Raw genomic sequence first — 17892 nt, forward strand, 5'->3', positions numbered from 1 at the left:
TGCACCCACATATATTATGTAAACACAAAATCACGATTAATCGTTTGAGAGCCCTAATAAAATCATTTCAATTAATATAAACTTAGAAATCACAAGTGGCCCCTCCCCTCCCACAAATTATACCATTTTAAATTGAAATTGAAAAAATGTTGCCATTAAAAAAAATACTCATGCAATTTTTGTCTTCTTGATTATGGGTTGAAATATTGGGCATTTTGAAACATTTTTTGCCACTTTTCACCAAGATTCAAGTCATAGTAAATCAAAGTGTAGTGAGAATGTTGGTTGCAAACTCCATCTGCTGGAGAGACTGAGCTATTGCAAAGACTATATGAGTCAATGAGCAATAACAAAACGGGTGTGCTCAGAATGGCATACTTCCATACTACTACATTGTCCACAATTTGCAGTGTACAACCAGAGCACACTACTAAGTTTTCACACAATTCCTCACTTTAGTGATGAAAATGACACAAACCTGGGCAGTGAAGGTGGTGGGTTGATCTGCCAACTCCGCCCGTTGCGATCGTCGGACCCACTGCTGAGGCGTTCACTGGATGGTGCCCGTGTGGCATCGGTGTCCCCTGTTATCGTCAGCACAGACTCTGAGAGGCTGGGCATCTCTACGTGAGCCAACGGAGCAAAGCTGAGCTCCACGATTTGCCGCACACTCTGGTAGATCTGACCTTGCACTTGTGGAGTCAGTGTTGGAAGGTCAAAGGTCAGAACAGTTTGCGTACTAGAGGTCAGAGGGTCGAGACTGTCCAGACTACTGTAAGAGGTGCCTTTGGCACGATGTGACTCCATGATGTTCTCAAAATGCCTGCTGAACGTGTCTAAACTGTCTCCGGACTTTCTGCGAGGGCCACGGACCAGGATGGGAGATTTCAGAGCTGGGTGGTTGTGAATGAAATGATCTCGGGGCCTACAAAAAAAAAAAGAAAATATTCAGCACCAGTAACACATTAAATATTTAAACAGTTTCTCGAAAGAAAACATCAGTATGCGTGTTTGCCACTTCCCACCTCTTTAGCATAATGCTGTAAAACTCCTCTTCGTCGTGGCGCTCCTGATCGGCCAGCAACCTCCTCACATCGCCCTGCATCCTGACAGTGACCCAGCTTGCAACACCCTCCTCTTCCTCCTCCTCCTCCTCCACATCCTCCTGTCCATCTGTTCTTTCATTCGGCATCTCTCCTAGAGGGCTACTCCCGGCACAGGAAGTTCCCATGACACTTCGGTTACTTCCAAACGCCGAGTCAGCGTCCTCTTGCTCGGCTAGCAGGACTTCATCTATATCGGTCTCCCGATAACATCGTAACGGAACGGCGTCCAGATCGGTCTCGGAGTATTTTAAAGTTCGCCGAATTATGCCAGTTTTGGGGGAGGTGCCTGGGGCGGCAGGGGGCGGAGTCACTAGCTCCACCTCCACATGTTGAACGTCATGATTAGCTCTGAGAGCGAGCTCCTCAAGTGGGAGAAAAGAGGGCGGGATTGGGGTGGAAAGACCACTTGCTGGAGCTGTGGAGGTTTCTGGAACATCTAGATGGATAACATACAATATTCATTCAGCAATGAAGGGAAATAAATCAATTAATTTTGTTGCCATTGATACTGATAATGTTTTGCTGATGACTATTCCAGCTCAATGACATTGTGGCGCTATCCCACTTTCACATGAGAATGCTCAATTACCCCTTTTCCACCCAAAAAAGAACTGGTTCGGAACTGGTGCTGGTTCAAAGTTGGTTCGGAGTTGGTTCAACTTGCGAACCGCTTCAGAACCTATTTGTTTTTCCACTGACTAGAGCGCCCAGGGAACGACGTCGTTACGTCACTGTGTACGTCGGCATACGTCTTGCAAATACAACATTACTTTCGGATTATCTCTAACTCGTATACCAAGAAAGCTTGAAAAACAATTGAAATATGTAAGTCTTTTAATCTTTTCGTTTGATATGTAATTTTTCTGATAAGTTTTGTCCCCCTGTAATTGTGTCTTTTTTCCTTTCCATTTATTTGTTCTATATTGTGACTTTTCTTCTTTACTTATAATGTCTTTAAATTTTTTTTTTACAAAAATAGAAACGCTTGCGTTAACTTCAAGCATAACAATTACAAAGGCGGACTCCATCGTGTCTCTTGGCTTTGCGATCCTTTATTATGGTCAGAAAAGATGTTTAGAACACATCTAAACCCGGCCCAGCCCCCGACTTAGCATGACGTGGTAAAAGAACGGTTCTAGTCCGGCAAAGAGTTGGTGCCGCTTTGGAACCAGTTCCCCCGGCCGCGAACCGGTTCTTTAGCTGTCGAAACACAAAAAACTGGTGCGCAGGCACTGGCTCCGAAATGCTTTAGTGGAAAAGGGGCTATTAATTGCTTTTTTATGGAATCTAGATGATCATTAAAAGTGACATTAAAGAGGCCAACAGGCTACTTACTCTTCTCTCGGTCACTGGCAGTGTTTTCTGCTGGAGTGCCAAAAAGAAACTCCCACTTGGCACGAGCAATTTTCTGACAGTGCAGAGATGGACCTGGCACCAAAGAACCACCATCGGACTGTAACGCCCACACAAAATAAACACATTCATTTCTAATAAAAGGTGAGCAGCCTCATTCATTGGAAGAAACTTCAGAAGAATCATTGGTGGAACGAAATGGTTTTATGAACAATGTCTCACCTGTATTCCTGATGATGGGTGGTCTGAATGGTTGCTGTTCTGGCTGGACTCAGGTGAGATGCAATCTCTGTCTCCTAGGCTTCCCGTTACTCCACTGGAGCTCGGGGATGACCCAGCCAAAGCCTGGGGTTCTCCAAACCCCTGTTCATCCTCCCCTCTCTCCCCATCTCCCTCTTCTAATACCACTGGCCCTAGAAGCAAAGCCTGCCTTCTCCTCCATTCTGCCTGTCTCTGTTGCTGCGTTATCCTGGTCATCTCCTCTACTCTTTCCCCTGGGCTGGGGTTTGCTCCACATACGGAATTGCTACCATTCTCCTCTCCCTGTTCTGTGACCTCAACCCTTGTTTTGTACACTGGACTGCTGGTCTTGAGAGTCCCTTCAAATTTTTCTGTCAAACTGAACTTCACTTCCTCTTTCTTCGCCTGCTCTTTCCACTGCTGTCTAGATGTCCAACTGACCGGAGAATTGTCCACACTCTGACCGATGAACAACCGCCTGGAGATCTCCACGCTTTCTGCAATGACATGGTCATCCCAGTCCTCCTCGTCCAGGAACCAGGGTTCCCCGGAGGTCCACTCCTCTCCAGTGTACTGTGGAGGCTTGTGACGGTGTAAAGTGGGGCTGTTACAGACTGGCAGTTCAGCCCTAAGCTGACGAGGATCTCGGAGAGGAGAACCCACGTCTGCATTGGACAGACTTGGACGAAGAAGACGAGACGGGAGGGCTGGAGAATCAGGGGCTCCCACTGGGACAGAGCAGAATGAGTGATCGGTCAGGTCATCTCTTAAATCTGAGCTCTTAGCAGCTGTTGATTCATGCAGGTGCGGAGAAACCCCATTAGTTGTAGGATGGTCTTCATGCACAGGTATGTTCATCTTAACAGCCAAATGTTGCACTGGACTCTGTTGCTGGATTTCTCTCGAAGGATACCCATAGTTTGTGCTGCTTAGATTAGATGAACCTCTGAAAACAACGGGAGAAGGACAACTGCGGACTTCGTTGAAAATAGTTGAAACCTTGGTGGCCTCTTCTGCGATCTTGCGGGCTACCTCAGGACTGTTCAGGGCTGAAGAGTTATTGCTTCCACTAAGCTGGTTCAAACCATGAGTGGGTGTGTTTGTGAGGCTTGTTCTTTGTCCTGACAGAGGCTTATCTTCAGCCCGGCTTCCCCAACTTTGACTGACTGTTGTGGAACAGTCTTGCTTTGAAGGGAGGTTCTGGTTGGGGCATCCTTGGGACCTGGATTTGGATTTCTGCTGGTTGTTATGCCCAGTGTGGGATGAATAAGCATCTGGTGCTGGGCTTTTGGGGAGACCACATGCAGCTTCGACCCTGCCAGGGTCAGGATCATGGCGGTAGGCACTGCAGTTTGGCACTGGTGAACCTGCCCAAGACTGGCATCGTGCCCTCTGCCGTTGGTGAAACTCCGGACTCCGGTGTGGGCCACGAGAAAATTTGCACCTCAACTGGGGAGAGCCAAACTCCTCCAGGGCTCGCTGTGTTGCTGCTTGACCGACGGGATCCAAAGTAGAGGAACAAAATCCTGGGTAACCCATGTGCTGGTGAAATGGACTATTATTGCAGGAAGACTCATTAGGGTGAGACCGCTTTGGATCACTACACCTCTTTCGTGAGCAAGCAGATGCCTCTTTTATCCCACTGGGACTGTTAAGAGGACTCTCCACAGTTTTGATGTGGGGCTTCTCAATGTAGCTAAAAGTGACGACGGACCTTTGTCCGGGCTCTGGTTTAGAGTCCTGTTGATGACTACAGGCTCGACAAGGCGTCCCCGGACCAGAGAATGACAACGATTGGACATGTTTCAACTGTTTACAGTCAATGTTGTTTTTGAAGCCAGAGGACACCTGTTGGAATGGTTCCTGCTGGGGAATGCTGCGTCTTTGAGGGGAATCCAGAGAATTGTGTGTGGGCTGTAGTAGGAAGCTTACATTTGGTCTGAATGTGCTGCTGGGAGGTGTGGAAAATCCTGAAGCCACCTGGGCTAATTTGGTCAACGCCTCAACAGGACCATCTTGCTCCACTGTTGTTTCACAGGAACTACCTTTCTCGTCATGCTCTGGTGGGGATCTCACCTCCACATACAAATGCAGGACTTTTCCAGTTTGAGACATGGCGACATAACAGTCCAACACAAAGAGACACTGAGACGAAGACTTAAGAAAAGACAGACAGAGAGAGACAGAGATCCTTTTCCTGTTCTGGTCAGGTTGTGAAGTCCCGTGAATCTATTTTTAGTCCATGGAGATGCCGTTCTTCAAATACCCTCTCCTGCCAGACCAGCTACTACAGATGGAGATGGCATGGACCATTGCACCTAAGACACAAGGAAGAAAAGTCAATTAACAAATTGCGTTTTTCTCTTTGCCACAATTATTGTTGGATTTCTCAAGATTTATAAAGTGATGGTGAAAGTGACGTGATGGCCAAGTATGATAACCAACACTTAGAGTTTGTCCTCTGCCCTTAACCCATCCGAGTTAGAGCACACACATTAGGAGTAATAAGTAGTTAACACACTGGAAAACTGTGGACATACACACCTGGAGAAGTGGGCAGGCTGGGGAGCGAGAGCCTTGCTCAAAATACACCTCAGTCATTTCCGGCCAGCATTGAGAATTGAACCTACAACCTTCAGGTTACCAGTCAGCCTCTCTAACCATTAGGCCACAAGTCGACTGCACAATGACTTTAAAACTTAATGCATGCTTTTCTGTAAAGTTCTTTGAAACAACATGGCTTGTGAAAAGGTTTATACAAACAAAAAGGATGACTTAGACATTCATAATGGGATTTGTGCACTACAAATGGACAGGACAATTAAATCTAAAAATTTATTTCGAAAACAAAACAATGTAGCAGAAAAGTACAATGCATTTCTCGTCATGACATATCAGTGGAAATCCAATTACAGAGGCAGCAACCCGATTATATCAGCCGTGGTCATCTGACTCATGTTCTCACTGATGACATACTCATTCTATCGGTCACCCGTTGATTTAGCCTACACTCTATAGTACTAACCACACAGAGAGAATGTTCTCCAACACAGCACTGAACAGAGACTTCCAGGCTGCATTTCTCTATCATACTATTTTGAAATGGACTGATGGCATTTTAGCTTTTTTTTTTTTGCAAAATCTATTTTTAACAAAGCCCTTCTGCATAAGAAATGGCAAAATGACCATCTGCGTGAAAGCATTGGCTTATTTACTGAAATTAATCTCTTAAAATCCAACATAGTTGTGCACTCAAACACACCCCCCCCCACACACACACACACACACACGTTATGTGTTAAACCTCAGTGACTCATACAGTAAAATCCCATTCAGGCCTAAGAATTAGCAATGCATATTTTAGATGATGATGCTGCAAAACTTAAGCTTTAAACCATGAAAAGGAAAATTTTAAATAAGGGAATAAACACACATGAATTTGGCATTACATAAAAAAGGCTAAATCTCCAATCACACAGACAAGTTGAAATAAGCCATTGTGTATTTTTACTAGAAATATGAAGCTCCTCTATGGAAGTGCTTCCTGAAGCCTCTGAGACGCCTGGTGATTGATTTAAGTATCTCTCATGTGTCTCTCTCACACACACACACACACACACACACACACACACACAAAAGTGCAGGTGCATGTCATTGATTTTGCTGCTGCAGCACAAGTGAAGGATAAATGAAAGCACTATGTCAACAATTGATCAATGAAACACACATGCATAAAACCTACACGGACACCGTTTACACCAAGAAAGGGTCTTTATACTAGGAGGCCAGAACCACTTTAACTCAATGCAAGCTCACACAACAGAATGTCCTTTCTGCCGGCATGCATTAGAAGTATAAAGACCAGCTCAAGGTTTTGCTGGTTGGCATGTCCCAGTTAGCCCCTGCTGGCCAATGCTGAACAACACCATCTGGACCCAAAAACATCTTCCTCCATTAATTAACTGTCACCGTCCCACAGGTGGGACGTTTGCCACTATATTTTTAAAACAATAATATCTTAGTAAATACCTTAAATAATATTGACAAACTATATATCATTTGAAAGCTTACAATCTCTAGTTTCCATATTTGGTGACTGATTTTCAAAATATATTACAGAGGAGCCATAATTTATCAATATAAAACAAGAATATTTTCATACTCATAAGGCGTGTTCAGACCTTTATTTTAAAATAGCAGTAAACATGAAAAATCATGAAAAAATGGTAGATACCTCAGTTTGATTTCATGCCAAGAGTTCAAAAGATAGAATCCATTCAATTATTTTGGGAAAAAAATGTCTGAAAAGTTTGAAATATCAAGAAAAAAAATAATAAATTCACCATTTGTGACGTGTCAGCTAGCTATGACTTACATGCGTGTTCTTTGTATGTGTTTCTTAGAGGTTCAATTCATATCAAAATCTGCCAAACCTCCCATGCTACTTCTGAATAGGATCTCTACTTCAGAAATTGTATGAAAATTGTGAAAATAATGGTTCATATCACTCAAAACATGAATGGAAATGCAGGCGCCCTTATATGGGCAGTAATGGAGTCTGATTGTGCCCTAGTGAAAAAGTTTGGTACTGCGCTCAAACAAAATCTTACTGAAAGCTCATTTTTTGAGATATCAACCTAAAATTTGAAACACAACTTGTTCAGATTTTTGGCTTTGATCTTTCTGCCATTTTTGAGTAGCCCAGGTTTTTAAAATATATATTTTATATAAAATATGAATAATTAATATTTTTACATTGTACATTTCCATAAACTCAAACTTCTATAACTTTTTTTCTGTTTCACTTTCTTAAATTATTTCACTTCTACAAAAATCTGCCAAATGTCTTCTTTAAAACAAGACCAATCATATGTCTATATTCCAAAGCATTCTTGAATTACAACCATTTAAGTTCGAAATGTGCATTTTCATGTCTATTCAAAAAAGGGGGGGTGACAGTTAACAGGTTAATAGCTATTCAAAATGTATGCAAAAAACAAAAAACAAAACAAACAAAAAAAAAACATTTATGCATTCAAGCTATACATTTTTACCAGTATGTTCTAGTTGAGTGACTTGAAAACTAACTAATTTCTGTTTAAAAAAAAAAAACCTGTGCACATTTAAAAGTGTCCAAAAGTAAATAAGTAAATGAGTAAATAATCTGGAATTTTGTTCATTTAAACCCGTGTAAACAAAATAGTAGTTTGTATGATTTTGAAAGTGTTTAAACAAGGAAAAGCTGATGTAAAATATTATTTTACATCTCAATTATTTTACATCTCAATAAATATTATTATTTCAGATTCTGCACTATATACACCAACATATCAATACAAACACACCAAAGCTAACTTTAATTGAGTCCACACATTCTCGAAGTTTGTAATGTTTAAGTTAAGGGGGAAAAAATGTTTATTTGGAGTAAACAGATCAATAAGCCTCATGCAAACCGGACTGAGTTATTGCAATAATAGTATTGGTCCAATCAAAATCTCTCTGACCTAATTAATATTCATGAGATATGCAAGTAGATTCAAGCCAACACGTACACACACATACACAGCCTGTGTTGATGCTTAGTGTAACCCTGCTCTGTTTCCCCAAGATCATCCCTCTCTCCTTCACTTATTTTCTCCCTGGACTTTCTCTCTCCAAAAATACTCGCTCATCCTTCAGTTCAGCACAGCGGGAATATTACAGGCCATCTCAGCTAATTCACTGAAAACCATCTGTGCCGCCGGGCCATTTAAACACACACCTTCACACCTTCATCAGCAGCTCTGTTACTCTATTATAACCTTCCTCATTAAAAGCCTCGCTAAATACCACAATTTGCTGCACTTTACCTGCCATAATGCCATGTACAGTTTGTTTTGAGAAACATGACAGGAAAATGTCACCTCGCCAGGGTTGGTGAGATTCACATTGATGGGTTTTAATTGCACCGGGATGTTCACCTGACAGTGAGTGTGTTCACTATAACAACAGATCCAGCTCTAACACAAGCACTTCATAGATCACATAATAACATACCGTAATGAACCCTCGCAGGAATCAGTGTTCCCCAGATACGCATGTTTACAGGCAGAACCCCAGTCTAGTTAACCAGCGCCACTGAAGCCGTCTCTAATGTCGACAGAGCAGGATCTCTGAGCTAATATTATTGTATGACCTTCTGAAGCCAGTCCTCAGATACTCTTTCAGAGGACACACAGCGCACTATTTTTGGCATCATAACACTTTAAAAAAGTAAAACATGTTCCATTAATCTTTGTTTTATTGACAGCTACAGTGTGGCTGTAGGGGGTCATTTATTTGTTAAATTTGACAAATATGAACATGAGTCTTCATTTTTCTGCAAACAAATACATTTAAAATAAATTCTGCAAATTACTTGAAGCGAGGAAAACCCACAAGACGAATACAAATTCAAGACAGCCAAGCTCCTTCTGATCCGCATGTATTTAGCACATTTACACTCTAAACAATGCTGGGTTGTTTTAACCCAAAATTGGGTCAAAATTTTTTCCAACGCCAAATTTTGGGTTAAAAATGTAGTTCAAAATTAACCCAACTTTTTTAATTACATTTTTAAACCAATATTTTGGTTTGTCCATAATTGACCCAAATTTGGGTTGAATAACCCAGTATTTTTTAGAGTGTAGTCACTTTTGATCCATTTAAGCCCTTCTTTCAGTAAAAAAAAAATAATAATAATAATTTTATTAATTATTTCATTAATTATTGATTACTATTCATAAATAATTATTATAAAATTAATAAATAAATGATTAATTAATGTATTAATTATTTATTAAACTCTAAACAATGCTGGGTTGTTTGAACCCAAATTTGGGTAAAATATGGACAAACCCAAATGTTGGGTTACATTTTTTTTATTTTATTTTTTTATTCAAATTTGAACCCAACTTCAACTTTCACTCGCAACTGTAATTTTTTTAATTGCATTTTTAACCCAACATTTGGGTTTGTCCATATTTGACCCAAATTTGGGTTTAAACAACCCAGCATTTTTTAGAGTGTATTGACTTATAACTTGAATTATAAGAAAGCTGTTCTATTGAGAGGGGTGAGAGCTGTAGCCATAGAGACAGACATCTCTCTCTCCCTCCTTCCCTTTCTATCTGTCACTCATTCACTTTCTCACATCACGCCAATTAAAATGAAGGCACTCAAAGGCACACCTGTCGCAATACAGAATATGACGGAGGCTCCTGAAAGTGTGAATAGGACAGGCCTCTACAGGTCGTGTGGGAGCAGCTCGACGGTGCCGCATTAGTGACACTACATGAAACACATTTACTGTACATTCAACATCAGGTGGAGATCCAACACAGTAACACATTCGTTCGTATAGTAAAAAAGAAGAAGAAATGTATTAATGAACTCCAAAGGAGTAGTTCACTTTTAAAAACTTTTGCTGATAATTTACTCACCCCCATGTCATCCAAGATGTCCACGTCTTTCTTTCTTCAGTCGAAAAGTAATTAAGGTTTTTGATGAAAACATTCCAGGATTTTTCTCCATATAATGGACTTCAATGGGGTCCAAACGGTTCAAGGTCCAATGCAAACTGCAAGGTGACCATTTGAGCTTCTAAAACTTAAACTCTGTTATTGATTTATTAAATGAGCGATCGTTTCGCTAGATAAGACCCTTATTCATCACCTGGAGTCGTTTAAAGCCCTTTGAACAGTTTGCAGTTTGCACTGAAAGTGTCTTTTGGACCTTGAACCATTTGGACCCCATTGAAGTCCATTATATGGAGAAAAATCCTGGAATGTTTTCATCAAAAACCTTAATTTCTATTCAACTGAAGAAAGAAAGACATGGACATCTTGGATGACATGAGGGTGAGTAAATTATCAACAAAAGTTTTTTTTAAAAGTGAACTACTCCTTTAATAACGACATGCATAAAAAAGCAAATTGAACTAAAAAGAAATTGGCACAGCAGCGCAAAAATATACACTTTGGCTACAGATTGACACATACTCTCATCTAAATCTGGCTGTGAAGTCAATAAACCAAAACAGGGTCATGATCACATCAACACTCGAGACGTGTGCATGAGGGATGGTCGAGCTCTCGTTATCGTAAACGTGCTGCGACTCGTCCTCATTCCTGGAATATATTCAGAAAAGATTGATCAACAGCAGCTGTGTGTGTTATATTCTTCATGAACACACAGATTCCAGAAACCCACAGAGGATTCAGCAGCTTTTGTCCTCCTCCAAGTGTTTACGCTTCCACTCCTGGGCAAACTATTTTTACAACTTCTATTTTTACATTTTTTGAAGAAAAGCACAATATGGTCAGGATGAATTTCACTGAAGTTTTATATTTAGGTAGCGATATATCAAATCCTTACCACTGGTACGAGAATAGTCATGCTTAACGTCAACATCATGAATTAATAATCTAAAATATCCATCCATAATAATAATGATCAATTCTTGATATACTGTATATAAATATGCAAATTTACTGTGGAGGTTCGTTGTCATTTTCCAAAGGCTTTGAAAGTGATCATCCAATCAGAATTTGAATTCATCTGATATGTTTTATAAGCAACAACAACCATGCATTTAATTGCTACTGTTCTAGTTCTGTACATTACGAGACTGTCGGTCTTCCATATTAACCTCTACTAACTACCATAATTACTATAAGCCCAAAGATCAGAAATCAGACGGCCATCAGTCAGTCTGAAATGTTCTGTAACACTGCATGCATTGAGCATTTATGTGTGTGTGTCAATCATGCAACGTGAATCATCCACATCTGTAACGCAAATGATGTGGGATGAGCTACGTGCCAAAGTTTAGTACTTAGTGTCAGGATTTTGTTCAAATACCTCACACTGAGTGTGGTGAAGCTCAGCTTAGCAAACACCACTAAAAGAGACCAAATATAGCAAGTGCTGATGTGGTCCAATGTATCTTATTAGCTCTCACTCCTCTCTCACACACACACACACACACACAGCTCCTACAGACCTACTTTCCCCTTCTCTACTTAATAGGATTTATCTCCTTCCGTCTGTGATACACAAACACACACACCTGCAGTCCTGAGCCAAGTCCTTCCATTAACACGGCTAATCTGAGACCTTCAGGGACCGGATGAACTCTTTCTACACCTTCATATCTCACTAAAACATGCCTTAATTTCAGCCCATTCTCACCCCCAAGGCGTCACTTCACTGACGCCTTGGGAAGCATTTGGACATGCTTCAATATCTGACGCTTTAGGCGCCCTTTAGCGTCAGTCAGATGACGCCCTAGGATCGCGTGTACCCTACCCCCACCCCACACCTAAACCTAACCGCGTCCTCTAACAGACGCTTTCCTTTAGCGTCAGTTAGATGACGCCGTAGGATCGCGTCATTTAAGTGACGCTAAAGGGCGCCTAAAACGTCAAATATTGAAGCATGGTCAAAGGTGACGCCATGGGGTGAGAATGCGTTGTTAATTTACCTTTAAATCAAAAGAAAAAAAAAAAAATCGAGAACTTAAAGTCTAGTTTTAGGACCATCAAAATTGCATTGTGAACTTACTTCCATGACAATTAAACACATTGAATTAAACATAATTTGTAAAGTGATCAAAGATGACATTTATAATGTTACAAAATATTTTTATTTCAGTGACAGTAAATGCTGTTCTTTTGAACTTTCTATGCATTAAATAATCATGAAAAAATGTATCTCGGATTCCACAAAAATACTATATATTCATAATAATCAGAAATGTTAGAAATCAGAAAAATGCCAATATTATAATGATTTCTGAAGGATCATGTGAGGACGAGTTATATTATTTTATTTAATTAATGTCTAACAGAATTAATGTCTGTTATTTCCACACAAACATTCATTCTGAGCTGAACATGTTCTTGACAAGACTCTAGGATTCAACATTTGACCTTCCTTATCCCTTTAGACAACATTGCACAGCTCTTAAAGGAGTAGTTCACTTTTAAAAAAAGTTTGCTGGTAATTTACTCGCCCCCATGTCATCCAAGATGTCCATGTCTTTCTTTCTTCAGTCGAAAAGAAATTAAAGCTTTTGATGAAAACATTCCAGGATTTTTCTCCATATAATGGACTTCAATGGGGTCCAAACGGTTTCAGTGCAAACTGCAAACTGTTCAAAGGGCTTTAAACAATTCTAGAAGATGAATAAGGGTCTTATCAAGCGAAACATTTGCTCATTTAAAAAATTAAAATAACAAAGTTTAAAATGAACGAATCTTTTTCCGAGTCATTTGGTTCATTTAATGAACGAATTGTCTTGGAAAAAGATTCGTTCATTTTGATGAACGAGTTCGAACAGGAGAGTCACGAACATCACAGTACAGAGCAAGGCGAGCATTTGTGCTTAAACTTTTTTTTTTTTTAAATGAGCGATTGTTTCGCTAGATAAGACCCTTATTCATCGTCTGGAGTCGTTTAAAGCCCTTTGAAGCTGCACTGAAACTCTCATTTGGACCTTGAACCGTTTGGACCCCATTGAAGTCCATTATATGGAGAAAATCCTGGAATGTTCTCATCAGAAACCTTCATGTCTTTTCGACTGAAGAAAGAAAGACGTGGACATCTTGGATGACATGGGGGCGAGTAAATTATCAGCAAAAGTTTTTTGAAAAGTGAACTACTCCTTTAGTTTAAATCATCACCTTTACAGCCTCAAGAACACACACACAAACAACATTACTGTAATTCATTCCTCATGATACACACTAATCAGTTCAGCCGTCATCTACTCAAATGAACACAGTTATCCACTTAGCTGAACGCCATTATGCACGATACTCCGACAAAGGCCATTTCCAAACCCTTTTTGTCAGTGAATTCTGGATCATGCAGCTGGTCACCTGCATGATTGACAATCTCAGGCAGAATGAATCACATTTCAAACTAAAATAGTCTCTGAATCAAATTAGTGCAGCATTATTCTCATGGTACGAGCTCACTAATGGTCTTTAACTAACTTAAGACACACACACACACACACACACACGCAAAGGGCATGTTTTCTTGAGATCAGGTGGTCTGAAAACAGAAACAAGATGCAAGTCATACATGCAAGTCTTTTTTTCTTCCATTGACTTGAATGGAAATGCAAGCCGATCACGCTGGCCTGCCAAAGCATCATCATTCATTTGATCATGACGTACACATCTACCGCATTTCAGCTGAATTACAGAATCCATGAGAAATACTGTGTTGGTTTCATTTAGGGACAGATGGAGAGAGTGGGAGAAAGAGAAGAGCGTGTGAAAGGAAGGCTGTTGAGGGTGTAAAGAAGAAAGAGAAAGCATGAGTGGGCAACAGGCGGAGAGATGAAAGAGTTCCTCATAAGAAGCACGTTACATGAGAGAACGACTAATCAGACAGTCCGAACGAGAAAGAGAGGAGAAGAAGTATGATCCGGCTTCTAGAATAAACTGTATCTGAATATTCGCTCATGCAAACTACACAAAATATGCTTTTTTAATGGCTGATAATGTTTGAGAATGAAGGTAGCGGGTGACCTTTACAGTGCGCAATGATGCCAAATAAGATTTGCTGAATAGAAATGACGAGTTATTTTAGATTTACTCAAGATGACTGAAGAATGTAAAATTGCTGTATCTGTGCTGTATGGACACAAAGCACTAAATAAATAAAGCAAAATGAGGAATGTTTTCATATTGCATATCAATATCATATCTTTTTTTTTTGTAACGAATAAATATACACTATTTGTTCAAAACATTAGGGTCGGTAAGATTGTTGAAATGTTTTTGAAAGAAGTCTATAATGCACGTTTATTTGATCACAGGAATAAATTACATTTTTATTTGATCAAAGCTGCATCATCAGCATCATTACTCCAGTCTTCAGAGTCACATGAGCCTTCAGAAATCACTCTAATAGGATGATCTGATGCTCAAGAAACGTTGAAAACAGTTTTTACTAATATTGTAAAAAAAACGCGTTATAGTTAGTTATAAAAAGTAAAAAGAAGCAATTCATTCTAACCCGATCTCACGGGAATTCGTACGAATTTTACGAGGTGGCTAATTCGTAACAATTCGTACGACCTCACTCGTACGGATTAGTACGATTTTGCTAAATCGTACATATTTTACGAATTGGCCAATTCGTATGAATTCGTATGAATGACCTACCCCTGACCCCGCCCCTAAACATAACCGTCACGTGGGTTTAGACAAATCGTACAAATTCGTACGAGTGAGGTCGTATGAATTAGTACGAATTAGCCACTTTTGAATCACTCCTACGAATTCGTACGAAGTGGTCGTGAGATAGGGTAGTTCATTCCACACTTGTCTGTTACTTAAAAAAGTGTGTAATTCTGCGTCATAAGCACCACCAAAAGAAAATAGCAAAAATAATGACTTCAACAGGCTTCCTATTCACTCCTTGTGTTTTACAATCAGATAAAACCATTTGAATGCAAAAATCTTACATAGTGTGCCTTTAATCGAAATTATGATTACTAATGACTAACAATGCATGCATCTCAAATGTACCATAAGATCATAGTGGGGAGAAAATATGCAGTATTTAGCAATATGCAATAAACAGTATGCGATTACCTATATTCTAAAAGCTCTTTTCCAGCCGAATGAAGTCAAAACTGACCTTAAAGATACAAAATATGATAAGCAAGCCATGATAAAAAGGAGCAAACATCACAAGCGTGAGGGGTTTTAGAGGTCAAACGGAACAAATAGTGAGAGATTTCTTAAACAGAGGATGACATGTCTTTCTTCAAGCTGTCTCAGTGAAACATCAGCTGATGAAGACAAAACATCACAGACACAAACACAAGCATGACTCATAATTCCCCCATTCCTCTCTCGCTCTTTCTCTCCATGCTAAAGGACGTGGCATTTGTACACCTGCAGCTTTTGTGTCAGACACTCCAATTCATCATCCTTAAGGAGTCCAACGTCTTTCTCCGACCGCCGAAACCAGACAGAGACTGAACGAGACCCGACAGCACTCATGATATATCGACCAGGCTGATTAATAACAGACATCTGAGGTTATCGCATCAGTGTTAGTTACCGTCGATGCCAATACACAAATCACAGAGTCAACCAGTAATAAACGGTTTGAGTGAATTACAAGAGACTATTGTGTATACCTAGCCTATCAAAACCTTGCACAAGTCTCATTTCTCAGTAAGTTTTAGGGACGGGCAACGATTAATCGCGATTAATCACATCCAAAATAAAAGTTTGTGTTTACATAGTATATGTTTGTGTAGTGTGTATAATTAATTTGTATATATAAATACCCACACATGCATGTATATATTTAAGAAATATGTGCATGTGTATATTTTATATATATTTATTCACAATTAATATTATATATAAATATTTGATATATTAATAACACATTTTTCTTAAATATATACATGCATGTGTGGGTATTTATATATACAAATTAATTATACACACTCCACACACACATATATTATGTAAACACAAACTTTTATTTTGGAAGCGATTAATCGTTGCCCATCCCTATTTTGCATACTGGATTTATATCTTAATGTTCAATGCTGGCATTGCTGCGATATAATGGGCAACTTGACCATGAGAGCTAATGTAATGTACACACACCATCACTCAAAACTCATTCCTTTCTTAAACACATGTTTTTTATACCACTGACAAGGCTGTTGGTAAATTCAGGAAGAAAACGTATTATTATGCATTAATTTGCCAAATTGGTACATTAAGTTCAGAATAATTAAATTTCCACACAAAATTTTCAAGTAAATTGCACAAATAATTACAAAGAAATGGCCAGTACTGCATTTTGAAGTAGACTCAATCTTTGTTTTATGTACAAGTTTGAAAAATCATTTAAATTGTATGCAGTGCAGTCGTCAGATAATCTCAAGAGAGTCACATATTGGCTAATTAATGTGCTTGATTGATATATCAGAGCAAATGTGAGGGAAAATGTGTTAAATAAGAGTTTACTTAGATCATGTGTGGCTACATCATTCATGTTCTCATCAAACAATATTATCAGCCATATCTGCACTCACCCAGCACACAAAAACTAATTTCATAGAAACTTGTGTACGTTTTGAATTTATTTGTGTCCAAACACCAGTAGCACACCAGAAAGAATGAAAAGTGGCCTCAAATATATCAAAAAAAGCACCAAACCACATCAGTGATGACCTCAACGTCCTAAAATGATCAACTGGTTGATTCCAACAGTTTCAGTTAAGAACTTGCTTAATTATTGTATTATAGGAAGATAAAACCACCAAACCCTGAATATTCCAGGAATTTAGGCTTTAATTTCACCATTTCAAATTGCCCTGTCCAATGTCCTTTAGCTCAAGGAATCTAAGGCCACATCTCTGAAATCAACACTGATCCAGCATATGTTTGAATGGGACATTTTCCCCAAGCCTGACTGCAATGTTTCTGCATTGGCAATGCAACAGCATGCAAACGCATCAGGAGCACAAAACCCAGCAGACACGCATGCAAACAGGAGAAACTCTTACCGGAGGCTCAGCTGGAGGAATGCGGGGCTGCTGCTGCTGCTGCTGGTGTGTTACTGCAGTCCGCATGCACTCATCAGCATCATCATCTTCATCAGCATCATCATCCTCATCATTAGGCTCTGCCTGGGTTTGTATGGCGGTGCTGAAGTGAACAGCTCCTCGACACTGTCTTGCATTCGTGTTTTGGGGGGGAATTAAAAGGAGAGCAGAGAACAGAGTGTTTCTAACTAACAGAGTCAGACATCAGCCGGTAGGACACGAGTTGTGTTCTCAATGACGCTTTACCACACTACTCCTACTAGTAGTGCTAGGAAGCGCTGTTGTTACCTGTTACATTTAGTAGAGACTCCTCCAGAGGGCGCGTTGTGGCTCATATAGTTCAATCCTCGCGCTGCATTCAAATTCAATTCAAAATTATAGGAGACGTTGGTATGCTAAACAGTATAACTGTTTAATTTGAAAACATATTACATTGAAATTCGTCCTAGTTTTGTCTTTAAGTCTAGCCTACTAGTAAACATTTTTTACCATAAAACTTACTCTGTTTCCACAATTGCGGATTGTGATTGGTCTGTTTTGAGCAGCGTTGGAAAAAGTAACAGGTACCTCGTGACG

At 39.7% G+C, this 17892-nt stretch overlaps 1 protein-coding gene across 1 annotated transcript in view; it reads right to left on the bottom strand.

Moving 5' to 3' along the window:
• Positions 1 to 17546, bottom strand: part of LOC120474775 (uncharacterized) — a 58626-nt gene extending 41080 nt beyond the window's left edge. The window contains exons 1-5 of the mRNA XM_089122380.1: positions 17278 to 17546; positions 2682 to 5017; positions 2442 to 2559; positions 1026 to 1542; positions 479 to 925 (exon numbers count right to left, since the gene is read on the bottom strand). Of these exons, the coding sequence (XP_088978506.1) occupies positions 479 to 925; positions 1026 to 1542; positions 2442 to 2559; positions 2682 to 4814 (3215 nt within the window). The 5' untranslated portion in view covers positions 4815 to 5017; positions 17278 to 17546. The remainder of the gene's footprint in view (positions 1 to 478; positions 926 to 1025; positions 1543 to 2441; positions 2560 to 2681; positions 5018 to 17277) is intronic.
• Between the last annotated feature and the right edge of the window lie 346 nt (positions 17547 to 17892).

The sequence above is a fragment of the Pimephales promelas genome, chromosome 17 (assembly GCF_988280905.1).
Source record: "Pimephales promelas chromosome 17, fPimPro1.hap1.1, whole genome shotgun sequence".
NCBI classification, from domain to species: Eukaryota; Metazoa; Chordata; class Actinopteri; order Cypriniformes; family Leuciscidae; genus Pimephales; species Pimephales promelas.